Here is a 13,708-nt window from a genome sequence, read left to right as displayed (position 1 = left end):
CACATTTCTTTTAAAATAAATATTTTAGAACTAAAAACCTCAAACACAAAATAACTTATTTTTAAACTATTTTTAATATAGTAATTTATTGTTTAAACTATTTTTTAAAAAGAAGTTTAATTAAACTATTTACCCAAACTGCCCTAAGTCAACCAACATTAAATTCAAGATTATAACATACAGCAATAGTTCAAGAAGTTAATCCATCAGTAGAAGTGTAACTTACTATCATAAAAGAAAATAAACACAATGTACATTTCAACCATAGAATATGTTTTCAGTTCAGTGTTTGCACCTTTACAATGAAATTCATCAACCACCATTCCAAAATATACCATCCTAATTTCAGAACTATAACTGTCTACAAACATTGATAGCAAATTAGACATATCTTGGTCATGATAAAAGCTAAAAAAAAAAAAAAACAAAACAAAACTTTTGGTGTTTCTAGCCAACGTTTGAGTCAGGATATGTACATAGATCTATTGCATCATTTTTCTTTTTCTAAAGAAGTTGTGTTATGTCTTGAACCACTTTATCAGCATTGCTTAAGATTCATTCTTTGTTTAGGATCCGAGTTCCGCTCTTGGAAAGAAGGAGGTCCCTCATCTCTTTGTAATTCCAGAGCTCTTCAAGTGCATCGGCAGTCTTCTGGGGCATGAAGAATCCAGAAGCAGTAGTAACTCCTCCCTCGGGTTCAGGCTTCACAGAATGGGATGAATAGCAACTTGAGTCTTGGCGCAAAGGCGGTGCAGTTCTAAGCATGTGCACAAGAACACCAACAGTGGCGTCTTGTGATTTTTTGCACATTGGAAGTGATGTTGAACCGATCTCTGACACATTCTGTCCATCCTTACTCTGACTATTTACCCAGAAAACCACAAAAACGAAAAAATAAATATCAGAATTAGTTGGAAAACAGAATATTATATCAAAATTACATGCTAAACAGAATCTCTAAGCATCTATATTATCAACCTTCCCGTTCTCCATCATCTAAGATTTCGAGCGTAAGTAATGGATGCCATGTACAGGGCATGTAGCTGCAGACTCGCCTTTGACCTAGTTCTAATATATGAAAAAGCAAAGGCAACCAAGAGATCTAGAAAAAAATCGGGAAATGGAACCAAAGATATTTGATAGTTTCTTTTTTTCTTTTTTTAAAAAAAGGAAAGAAACTTAACCATTATTCTGAACCAACTTAGGAAATACTTCAGAATTCAGAGAGGAACATCCTTTTCCCCCAGTCAACAAAATTCAGGCATAGAAGCGAAGAAAATAGATATATATCCTGCTACTGATTATGCCTAATTGCCTATATCTGATTAAGATTAGATGGCTTTGCAGTTATAAAACATTGTAGTTCCACTAAAACAAAAATGTGTCCGTTTCTCTTTGACAGTAAGCTTAACATGTTTATGACTTAGTTGTGGATAAGTCTATCAAGGTACCTGGGTTGGACATCAGGTTTATCAACATCATCAACATCAAAGGGACACGAAAAGTCACCATTCTCCAAGTCATCCTGAAAAGATAGTCTACTAGAGCTTCTGGAAAATCCAATCTGTGGTGAGTCACTTGAAGATAACAACCCTGAGAACCGCCCTGAATCATCCTTGTTATCTCTAGCAATCTATGTAACAATAAAAGACTCATCAAACATGTTCAGAAATACAATTAATTTGAACTTCAAGAGCAGGTATGTATGGTCAAGGTTACCTTTTGACCGGCATAATTTGTGACCCCTGTATGTAACTCTCCAATCCTTGAAGACTCTAGTTTCCTAAATGACCTGATTCCAGATGGAGATTCTTGTGATGAAGCATAATTCCTTTTGGGGGACATTGGTGGCAAAGAATTTCTACTATGATCTGACAAATTAGGAGAAAGTGTTCTTGAGCTTTTGCCCATCATTGGGTAAGGTATAGTTACAGGGGCAGTTTCAGAACATACACTTGTTTGAATCGGAATGCCACTATTGAAAAATGTTGGTGGTGATGGAGACGGTGAAGGTGAGAACGGGGGAGACAGTTGATACTCATCATAACTTGACCTGTGTCGATTGTGCATTCTATAGTTGTGAATTCTGATACCGTGGCTATCGGTAGGTGAAGATGGGATATCATATGGCTTGGAAGGAGCACGATACACTGGTGGGGATCCAACATACTGCTGGTTCTGTACCATAGGTGCAGCCTTATGGAAGCCACTAGTCCAACTATGCGGCTGCTCGAGTGGTGCAGAAGATGGAGGTGCTATCCCTCTCAGCGGAAATGAAGTGGCACGAACACCCTTTTCTGAAACAGGGAAAGACCTCAAAGGGTCAGCAAGGGGACTTCCAACATAATCTGTAATTATTTTCGTTGGTAACGATGTTGAACACTCAAGGTTGAAGTCAGATAGCTTGGTCCGGTAGGTCACAGATATTGATAGGCGGCCTGGAATTGCCTCAATGGGAGTGAAACTGTATTCTTCCAGCACTACATCCTCCACCCGAGAGAATGGATCTCTAAACGAAGAGACTTTGTAAATAATATCAAAATTACATGTATGACTCGACAAACTAAGCTTCCTAAATATCTTATAAGCCGGTAGAAGCCTCATATGAGAATAAAGAGCACGAAACAATACTATTGACTTCTTGTATGTCTTCTTATAAGAGCCAGTAATGTCACCAGTTTGTGGAGCCATTACCTGGGGACGCTCATACTGAACAACCCACCTCTCTAATACTGTTTCAACAGAAGAACCATTCTCTTCATGAACTAGTATAATGTCAATTACCATCTGATCCATCAAATTCCTGTGCCAGAAACTCAGATTATCTAGAGCAGCAGGCCGATCACCTAATGCTAAGTTAAACCATTTGTCGCTCCTCCTCACACGAGACCCCATCGGCAGGTCCCCACTCCGATCATGTTGGCACAACGAAGGTATCCTCGAGTCCAAAATGACATGTAAGCTCTTCAAAAGAAACTGATGAACTATTTGTTCCAATTTTCCCAATTCAGGCTGCATATTAGCCTGAAAATCCATTCTTCCTTAAAGGATAGATATATATAAAGAAAGTTCCTAATTAAATTCTCCCTCCACTCAAGATCATGACTTTAGAAAAGATCAAAATTCTAGCTCGCTGTCAAACTCACACACATCAATAAAAGATCATAATCACAGTTTAAAGCATCACCTCAGTGATCATCACGAGTCAATATCCACGAACCAAGCACCGGCATCATAATCAAGCAAAGCCCAAATCATGGACCACTCTGGATGATACAAAAAAGTAAACAGTACATGAGCACATTCATGGAACAACCGCAACAACATCAACAAGGTGCAAAATTTTTCCAACTACAATGCAGATTCAAACATGGCCATCATCATAGGATAAAAATAAAAAAATTGAAAAACCCAACTGGGGACCCAGATCATGTGGCAATCATCGATAAACTTGATACACAGAAAAATAATAGATTCTTCAATAAAAACAAAACAAGCATCATCATGATCAACAGGGGTTATAAAAGATAAATCTTTCTCACATGGGGTAGTAACAGTGAATCTTTAGACAGAAATAGGAGAGAGAAAGAGAGAGCGTTAAGTTAACTCACATGGGAGAAGAAGCGGAGAAGAAGAATGGGTATGGGAGCATTTGAAGATGGATGAAGATATGATGCGCCATATATTGAAGATGGATGAAGATATTGAATTTGGCCTATCCAACAAAAGGAGAGAGATTAGAAGGAAGAACAAGAAACAAAGGTTGCGTATGATTGATTACCCTCTGTTAACATGCACTCAAAGTAATAATGAAACCCATCTTTGGCCCCTCAAATTTACACGCAGCCTCAATTTTGACCCCAAATTTTAATTTACCCAACTAAGACCTTTAAGTATTGAATTGTGACTCACGTATGTTCTTAGGATTATCTCCGAATTAACTTCTTGTCAAAGAGTGTATTTATGTAGGGCTCAATTTGTTACGGTGAATATGTAGCGATTAAGTGATGTGATAAAAGTTAATTCTACTCAATTTAACCCTTCTAACAATATTAAAATCCTAATTTATCACCATATTCTTTTAAAATGTTTGATATTTTGCTGGTATAATGAGTTTAGGAAACCAGGTTTCAAGAAGCTCTGCACAGTCATATTTTTACAGCGTTTCTATGAGAAACTTTAATCGTGAGAGATTAGAAAAGATATTTTATTAATGTGACTGTAAAATGTGTCTAATACTTTGATAGTCTGAGACGAATGTCCATCTAGAGAAACTCTTTTATAAATGTCCAAATTATAATATAAGTTCAATGTATACTTTAATGTGTTGCTTATTAATACTTTTGTTGATGAATATACTGAAATTTTTTTCTTTTTTTTAGTTGTCGAGGAATTTACAAAGTTCAAAAAATATAACATAATGACTTAACTTAATTCAACCACCAAATAACCAAACACAACATTATTATTTTTTAACTACAAATTTTTTAAATACAATCGATAACACACACTTAATAACATTTATCTAAAGACAGGAAAACATACAAATGTTATTTTTTTCAGCAACAAAAACAAAAATTAAACCCTAACAACATTCAAATACAATAACTTATAATACTCTATACATAGACAATAAATTGCAAAGAAAAATACAATGCAAAACATAAACCAAAATAAAAGCCAATAACAGAGTATTAAGAAATTGGAAAAAAAAAAACTTCACTTCATTCCTAATCTGATTTTCGCCCTTTCTTTCGCCGTTAATGTTACTTGTTCAACAACCTCACCTAACAGTCTAAGAGATGACGAATGTTATTCGCACTTCTGATTTTTTCTTTCTCACAATCAAGCATGTGAGAAAAACGAAAACGTAGGAAAGAAAAATAGAAGAAGAAAAAGAAGGAGAAGGGTCAAGTTAAGTCTGTGCATCAATTCATTGACCTAATTTTTTAACCCATCCAAGTCGTTAAATGATGTTGCATTCAGTGAATATTGGGCGGAACAAAAACAACGTCGTTTTAGACATTCTTGCGTGGCAAGGTAACGTGCCACATCAAATTTTCGTTAACGAAGATAACCCCATGGACAAATGTGAGTCATGATTTAATATTTAGGGTCTCAATTGGGTAAATTAAAATTTGGGGATCGAAATTGAGGCCAAATGTAAATTTTCAAGAACCAAAATGGGTGTTATTTCTAAAATAATCTTAAAGATTTATTTTGTGTGTAAATTTTATTCGAATAACATAGATAAAATACAAATATCTTTAGTACGTTTTAATAAAAACATTATTCTTCGATTATATGATGATTATGTGCGTATCCATACTGAAATTAACATTTGCTGTCAATTCTTTGACTAATAGATATCTGATTTAAATTGAGAAAAACCTCTTTGCAACTCTTTGCATAATCATAAAATTCTTATCCAAAAATTATGCTCACATATATTTGTGTGTATAGAGATAGAGAATAAAACTCTTATGTGTTTTTCTTTAACCTAGTCATACATATGAATTTAGTTATACTAAAGTGAGGAAGTTGACAAAGTGGTAAAGTGAAAAGTTAATCACCATTGATTTTATAATTTCTATGAAATGTGTGCCCCATTATTTTAATTTAAGAGTGATTGACTCCTTATTTTACCAATTTACTAATTTCCTTCCTCATTTTAGAGGATTTTGATCCCATACATATGTATAGTACAAGATTTATTATTGATTTCAAATATAAATCTTATCTTATCTTACTTTAAATTAAAATTTTATGAATCATATTATATCACAATTCAATTTGAAATAGAATTGGTTAGGATCTCATTCAAACTTAAAAATTAAATTTAGAAATAGAATAACTAATTATTCTCAATTCTCATTTAATATTCTCAATTATAATATTATTTTTATATTCTTAGTACTAACAAAGAATATAATAATATTTATTTGAATTAATATAATTATTTATTTGATCAAATTAAAATAATAATTAAATAATTTTTTAACAAAAATTAAAATGTTTGTTAGTGTGTGAACCATAGGTCCAATACTATGTAGGTGATAAATTAGTCATACTCAATTTAGTAATTAAAGTTAGCATCTAACAACACTTCTCAACGATCCAATAGTATGGAGTAATATATTTTTACTAAGAATCCGAGAATAACAAAGTATAATTCCTTCCATCTTTCTAACTCTTGGTTAATCCTTAGAGTATGGTTTAATTGTCAAACTCTAACTTGTAACTATTATTATGATGAAATGTGAATGGCCTAAGAAACTCATTTTTTCATTCATTCAATCTTCTTGGTCAATATTTTATTCATCTCAAACATTATAATCATAGAATTCAAATTCTTTACCGAGAGTTGATGGATTCCTTCTTAACTAATCATTAATTCTACAAGTATTTAAATCATATCAAATATCTATTCAACTAGCACACTAGAGTATTAGGTGTCCGGAATCAAAGTATAATAAATACATTATTAATTATAATAGTCGCAGGTCAAAGGAACTCTAGTACTACATTCTTCCTGAGAATATCCTATTGATAAATATGTGACAATTATAACCATTTGGAATTCTCAGAGTGAGTCATTCCAATAGTCATATCTCTATATGCACCGTCCATATATATAATTTAATAAATGATATTTATTAATCTTCATCCAATAAAGACCATTATAAATTAATCTTTTTGATATTTTTTTTTGTTTTTCTCCTTCTTTTGGATTGGTTCCAGATTTAATTAATTTAATTATTTTTATTATATAGCATGCAATTAATTATTATACAGTAGCCACACAGCAGGAAGAATTTAATAGTACGATAATATTTATATTATTATATATACAAATGTTTAAAAAAATATTTGTTATGATTTAACAATATAAAAAAATAATTTTTTTATATATAAATGATAAGATTTTGATATTTTTAAAAATAAATTATTATTTTTTATTCAGGAATGTTTAGAATATCAATAAATTTATTTAAAATTTTTAAACAACTCAAATTCTAAAAAATTATTCAAAATTTTTAAATTATCTTAAAAAATCTAATCTAACATGGAACTCTAATTCTATCTCGTCCCAAATCTCCAATCTTTCACTTTCACCTTGTTTTTTAGCCAATCAAAGAGGTAATTGAGTTAGAAAAAGTCCCAAAAAATAATAAATACCCACCAATAGTAGAAATAAGAATAATAAACACTTAATTAAATAGAGCCTTTGAGAAAGATCAACAAATATGAGATAAGAGAGTGAAGAGAAAAATAGAAAGAAGGTGAGAGACGGAGAGAGAACAGTGGCAACTTGTGAGGAGACGCAAAACTAAAATCCATGGAAGATCAAACCACCATTCAATACACTTCAACCATGATCACAGGAAACTACAAACCAGAAAAATGAGTAAGGAAGACATCAGAAGAATGAAAAGGCAAGTGGTGACGATTTTTAATGATAATCTTTCGAAAAACACAACATTAGAATAGATCTAGAAGGTGTTTTCTAGAGAAAGAAGAGTTGTGGATGTGTTCTTATTAAGGAAGAAGGGAATGAGGAATGAGCTAATGTTTGCGTTTGTTATTAGGTACCAGATGAGGAAAGGGAGTCATGAAAAAGAAGATGCAAGAAGAGTAAGAGAGCTACATCAGAGAGGAAGGAATCATGTGGATAGAAGGTCATATAAGAACGTGTTGAAGATGGGAGGAGAAACAAGCAAGAAACTATAACTTAAGAGATGAAAATATGGTATTCACATTGTGAAAGTCAACAATATATTTGAGATGTGATAATGGGATATTAGAAAAGTTTAATGAAAGGAGGCGATTAACCTAATTGGTTATAAAGAGATGATGAAGACTATAATAAGAGATTGAAGCGACACAGTAGAGGTGAATATGATGGTATCCACGAAAATGCTAATGACTTTTTATACCACAGAGAACATGGAGGTGATAGCCAACTTTTCGTTCCTTCTCAACCATCTTGTGGAGACGAGAAAGTGGTCGGTGAGGGAGATAAACTCAACGAGAAAGCGATGGATCGAAGTTTTCGAGCTGCCGTTGCATGCTTGGTGTGAAGAGAGTGGAAAAAATATGGGGAGCAATAATCAAGATAGATGAGGGAGAGATGAAATAATACAACTCATTTAAAGTGTCGGTGGACTCTAATTTCTCACCAATGATCCAGCCAATGTTGAATGCAAGGAATGAAGGTGAAGAATTTTAAATCTTTGTAAAAGAGTTGGGGCCTCTATGCACTCATCCAAAAGTAGAGGGAGTCGATCATGAGAAAAAAGAACATGATCAAAAGGATGTGAATAGTGAGCATAATAAGGAAGAACAATAATATGGAAGCTAAGCAAGATAAAGTTTATAAAGAAGAAAATGTAACTGCAAGAATCAAGAAGAGCTCGATAGTGGAAAAGACTTTGAATGTGAAACTAATTGGTATAGTTCATGGATGGGACGTACGTCATGATGCAAGGATGGCCCACTTGGAGAATGATGAGGGCCACGGGTAGAGGTTAGAAGATCATGGGTCAAAAACTCAAAGCATTACAAGATGAAAGAGATATTATAGATCTAGTCATTGAATCATGTTTAGACTTGCATAAGAGGTCGTAAAATAGCAAAGGGATAGCAGGCACCAAAATAAAAAATAGAGAAGATATAAAAGAAAGTAGAGTATCATTTGAAGATGGATCTCTTTTAGGCTTATTGATAACACTAGGATTCGAGAACATGTGCAACAAGCATGATAAATAGGTGAATAGTGTGAAAGAACAAGAATTCACTAAAACTAGAAAAAAGAATCGAAAAAAAAAAATAAAAAAGGTGGGGATCATCACAAAACAAGAGAGAAGAAGGAAATTATTAAGTAAGTGAGGGATGAAAAAAGCAAGAGTAGTAGAAGAAGAGAGCGACATGATTGAGAATAACTTTTCTAATGAAGATGAAGCTAGCGATCTTGAGATGGAGGCAAACAAGATTTGGAGCGTGGGCATAAAATTAGGGCTCTGCATATATAACGAGGAGAATGTGAAGAAATACTTAAAGAAAGAAGAAATTAAATATAGAAGAGACAAGATGGGTGAAACTGAAAAAAGAATTAGAAGCTGTAAAAGGAAAAAAAAGGCAACAATAAATAAGGTGAGTCAATAAATATATCTTTATGATTGTGCTATGAAATTGTAGAGTGATAAGAAATATGTTGAGAAAAAATTGTGTAAAAATATTTGGACTAGTGGAAACAAAAACTGCTATAGCATGAAGGATTTTGAAATTAAAAGGATGTGAGAAAACATAGAACATAAATAGGCTATTGTCGATGCAGTACAAAATAGTGGCGGTCTTATATTGATATGGGAGAAAGCTTTTTTTAGATGTTCAAATTGTAATTAGAGGGAATAGATGATTTTGTGTGGTTGGTACACTAAAAGACGTGAATGACCAAATTTTGGCGGGGTTAATTTATGCCCCAAATTCTATTGATGGAAGAAAGAAGGTATGTGATGAATTGTGAAACGTGAAAAGCCAAACCAATTTGTCGGCAATCATGCTTAAAAATTTTAATAAAATTTTACATTAAGATGAAATGAGTAGTGGAAGAATAAATAACACAAGGGTGAGAAAATTCAAAAAGTGGATACATGATATGAAGGTGATAGATATGCTATTAGGGGAAAGAAAGTTCACATGGAGGAATGAGAACTACACAAGTAAAATTGATAGATTTTGCATGGACATAAGCCAGGTGCAAAAATTTTTGAACTGGAAGGTTAGGGCATTGAAATGCTCTAAGTCAGATCATGTGCGTATGATTATGGAAAATTAGAAATGTTAATATTATATTAAATTAGGGTAGAGCTCATCAAAACGAGAATTTTGACACTAATTTTAAAGAATTCGGTCTAAGATTGGGCCGAACTGGTTGAACCGGGCCCAAACTAGGCCCATGAGTCCAACCGGCCCAGCACTTAAATGAGCTGAAGCTCATCTTCTTCTTCCTCATTCAGCATAACGCTGAAAACAGCCAGGGAAGGGGAGAAGAGAACTCAACCCTTACGCTACTTTCAAACCACCATATCTCCTTCATACGAGCTCCGATCGCCGCATCGTTTACGGCCACACGATCACCGCGTCAAGCTCTATGATTCTACCGAAACAATTTCATAGGTAAGACACTCTATCATCTCAGTTCTTCTACCCCTTAATTTTCGAAAATTGTGAGAGCTCAAGTTGAAGAATTTGTTGATTTTGGTTCTCTAGGTTCAAATTAGCTTACAGAATTCGTTAAACTTGGCGCTCTTGATCTGTGGGTACGGTAAGGATTATTAACCCTAGTCAATTTATTGAATTAGTGTATGAGTACTGAATTTTTATATATATGGATATGTAAATTGAGTGTATATGTGTTATGAATATGTATTAGGTTGTGAATAAATAATTGGAGTTTGAAATTGTGGACGTTATAATTTTAGTGGAGGTTGAGTACTAGTGTTTTGGTGAACTTTTGGACCTTGGGGTTGTGTTGGTTTTGGTGAGTTTGCCTTGGACAAAACGCAGGAATCGGCCAAGGTATGGTTTAGGTTTCACGTATTTAATATATAATGTTCTGTGAAAACTTAGGTTAGAGAACAATAGGATAGGTTGTAATGACTATGAATGTTGGATGCTTAGCATTAGTAACATTGATTGGTAATATAAGTTATGTATGTGTTGGTAAATTGATGATATTGGCTATATATGAATGTCTGGCAAGGTGTTGGTAATTTTTGTTCATGGAAGTATGAAATTTAGGGTGTGGATTGGTAAAAATTGGAGTTTGATGGATTGTGATAAGTGGATAGCAGAGTTATATGGAAATGTTATGGTATATGTTTGTGCTGAATACAAGAAGGGAAGTGGATATTGAATTTGGTTTTAATGAAAAATTGAGGTTTTTAAAATTTTGTAAAAATTGATTTTTAGCCCAATTTTGGCAAGCTATAACTTGGCTTCCGAATCCCCAAATTGTTTTAAACTTGTTTTAAATGAAAGCTGGGTTCATGAAGTTTATGCCGTTCAAAGAACGGATGAAAAATAATTTAAAATGAATAAGTTAAGCACGTCGGAAGTTTGTGTTGGAAATATGTAATTCTGCAGCTTTTTAACTTCACTGAATTTTTTGGAAAAACGTACGCCCACGCATACGCGTGACACGAGGTGCATACGTACGCATACACATCATGAGGGGATGCGCGTGCGAGCTGGTCTTTTTGTATGCCCACGCGTATGCGTGACCCACGCGTACGCGTAGCCCCTATTTAAGCAAAAATGGGTTTTAGAATTTTAAACCTAATTTTCAAATTTCTAAACCTCTATTTTCGTTCTATCAGCTTTAAATCACGAGTAGTAAGCCTAGTAATTAAATGAAGTAAGGAAATAGAGGTAACTTAGAAATGAAGAAAAGGTTAAAAGTGATAAATTATATGAGGAGAATGTGTAAATATGTGAGCTATAAGGTGCCATGGCTATGACGAATGATTGTGAAATGAATTTAAATGATTATGAACAGTATGTGGCTTATGAATTCTTATGTTATCTGAGATACGAGTTTCTCTGGGTATAGAACCGTGGTTTGCTACCACGTGTTCCAGGTCGATAATTTGTTGACCCTACGTCGCAAGGGTAACCGGGCACGCATAAATTCCTGGGAATGGATAACCCCCATTGAGTAAAGTTATATATGAATGTATGAATTATGAATGAAATAAAGAAAAGCTATGCATAGACTCATGGAGATGTGCGACGGGAGACAGTCCAAGGATTTTAGGACTTGTTGCATTGGCTTGATAACCGACAGATGAGTCTCATCAGCCATAGGACATGCATACAATCATGTGCATTTTTTTCGTTTGTTTGCTATGCCTTATTTAGGAATGCTTAACTGAATATAGTATGTTAATTGTGATAATTGTTGCTTGCACTACTTGTTTCCTACTTGTGCTTGCAATTGTCTGTTTGTTTGTCTTTGCAAACCCACTGGAGGTGGAGTAACGGAGGAAAGGTGGACAGGCTTAGTGTTAAGGTTAAGTTTAGAGTTGAGTATAGAATTTCCTAGACACTACCCCTTTTATGGTTTCTGTTTAGTATATTAAGCTGTATGATCTGAGTATCGGTATTCTAGGATTGCCTCTGGTATTCTCAGGACCTTATACCTTATGTGAGTGGCACCTTTACCATGCTGAGAAGTGAGAACCTCCGGTTCTCATCCCATGCTATGTTGTTGTTTTTAGATGCAGGTTGAGAGGCACCTCGCTAGGTGTCTGGAGTTCTCCGCGGCGAAGTGGGCTTTTTTGGATTATGTTTTTGTTTTGTTTTGTTATATATATATGCGCAGTTTCTCCCTATGTATATATGTTTTACCTTTGCACATCATAGAGATTTATGGAGAACTAGAGTTTTAAACATGTATTTTGGCTTTTTGGGATATGTATATACGTATGTAAATATTCTCCGGCCAGCCTTAGCTTCACAGGCTGAGTTGAGAGCTTGTTATTTTGTATTCATGACCCTCCGTTTCTACTTTCTGTTTAATTACTCTTATGAAATTTAGTTTTCTTCTCACGCAAGTAATCTATATTTCTAAGCATTGCGCTTTTAATTTTGTGATTTTGCTTTACCTATTCTTTAGGGCTCCTAGAGTACTCTATTCGTTCATTTATTATACATAATCCATTTTATTTTAAAGGTCATAACATCTTGCCATCTCTGTTTTACGACTTAAGCATAAAACTCTGTGTGGTAGGGTGTTACACCCGGCATCCCCTCACCGACGCCCGATGTCCCCTCACCGGCGCCTCCTCACCAATGGTCGACATTCCTTGGCTCCTGGAGGCACAAATGGGCCAACGCCCAAACTTAAGGAAGCACGCCCAGTGCTCCAAAACTCCATACTCCCAGGATGCAATACTTGCAAATGCCTAATTCTAATATGCACTCTTAGTAAGCTTAATCTCATCTGAAGATTCAAGATTTAAGTGATTAGTTAATATTTTTAATTCCTTCTAAAAGATAAAATTTGATGTTATCTCTAAAATAGATTTGAATTTTTAAGTAGGTAGTTATTTTATCATTCCTGAAGATAAGATTAGAGTTAGTTTTTGAATTTGAATTTTAGATAGAATTTAGAATATAAATAAGTGAAGAAGGTTCACAAAGGAAAGACAGCTGGAGGGAATCCAGAATCACCATACGTACATGATGAGGGTTAGATACCGGTTTAGAATTTCACAAGTTAAAACACAAGATTCATCATAGATATAGTCCTAAACCGGATACCAACACTATCAAAGTTTAGTAAAATGTCACAAGTTTCAAAATAATTAATTGGGAGTTTTAATCCTGGTCGTTCTTCCTTGGACTTGCAATAGAATGCACATCATTGGCTATGAATTTGGGGTTTTCAAGTGTAAATTACAAAAATTAAAGATACTAGGGGAACTAAGGAGTAAACAACAATTAAATTGCAAGAAACTAGAATCAATAAACAAGTAAATGATAAACTAAGCAAGCATGAATAAAGAGAAAGAATTAAGCTAACAACTATACTAAAAAACAATTAATTCAAACTATAAATGATTAAGGAATTGAACTAGTAAAGAAGTAAAATTCAAATGCTTAAAGGGGTCTTGGCTAGGGTTGAGAGTCAAGGGTTCCTATC

General features: G+C 34.0%; 1 protein-coding gene across 3 annotated transcripts; it reads right to left on the bottom strand.

The window, feature by feature from the left end:
- Window positions 1-208: 208 nt before the first annotated feature.
- On the bottom strand, window positions 209-3,891 carry LOC107474862 (autophagy-related protein 13a-like). Of its 3 annotated transcripts, none has more exons than XM_016094506.3 (5): window positions 3,612-3,891; window positions 3,188-3,266; window positions 1,720-3,024; window positions 1,452-1,633; window positions 209-862 (listed from the first exon to the last, which is right to left on the bottom strand). In XM_016094506.3, exons 2-5 carry the CDS (start codon window positions 3,197-3,199, stop codon window positions 556-558), a joined length of 1,806 nt encoding a protein of 601 aa, XP_015949992.1. In that variant the 5' UTR covers window positions 3,200-3,266; window positions 3,612-3,891; the 3' UTR covers window positions 209-555. The 3 variants fall into 3 exon arrangements, with proteins under 3 accessions (XP_015949992.1, XP_052113646.1, XP_015949991.1); XM_052257686.1 differs by having other exon boundaries at window positions 1,720-3,041; window positions 3,612-3,890; XM_016094505.3 differs by having other exon boundaries at window positions 1,720-3,266; window positions 3,612-3,890.
- Window positions 3,892-13,708: the final 9,817 nt, after the last annotated feature.

This window comes from Arachis duranensis, chromosome 2 (assembly GCF_000817695.3).
Source record: "Arachis duranensis cultivar V14167 chromosome 2, aradu.V14167.gnm2.J7QH, whole genome shotgun sequence".
Classification (NCBI taxonomy): domain Eukaryota; kingdom Viridiplantae; phylum Streptophyta; class Magnoliopsida; order Fabales; family Fabaceae; genus Arachis; species Arachis duranensis.
Note: the sequence above shows the minus strand (reverse complement) of the source record. Positions and strands in the feature narration are given on the sequence as shown.

What these genes read in the sequence shown, in the direction of transcription:
- LOC107474862 (XM_016094506.3), bottom strand. An exon ending in CAAATTATGCCGGTCAAAAG is followed by an intron (nt 1,634 to 1,719) that starts GTAACCTTGACC and finishes ATTGTTACATAG; the next exon opens with ATTGCTAGAGATAACAAGGA. An exon ending in AAACCTGATGTCCAACCCAG is followed by an intron (nt 863 to 1,451) that starts GTACCTTGATAG and finishes CTGGGTAAATAG; the next exon opens with TCAGAGTAAGGATGGACAGA.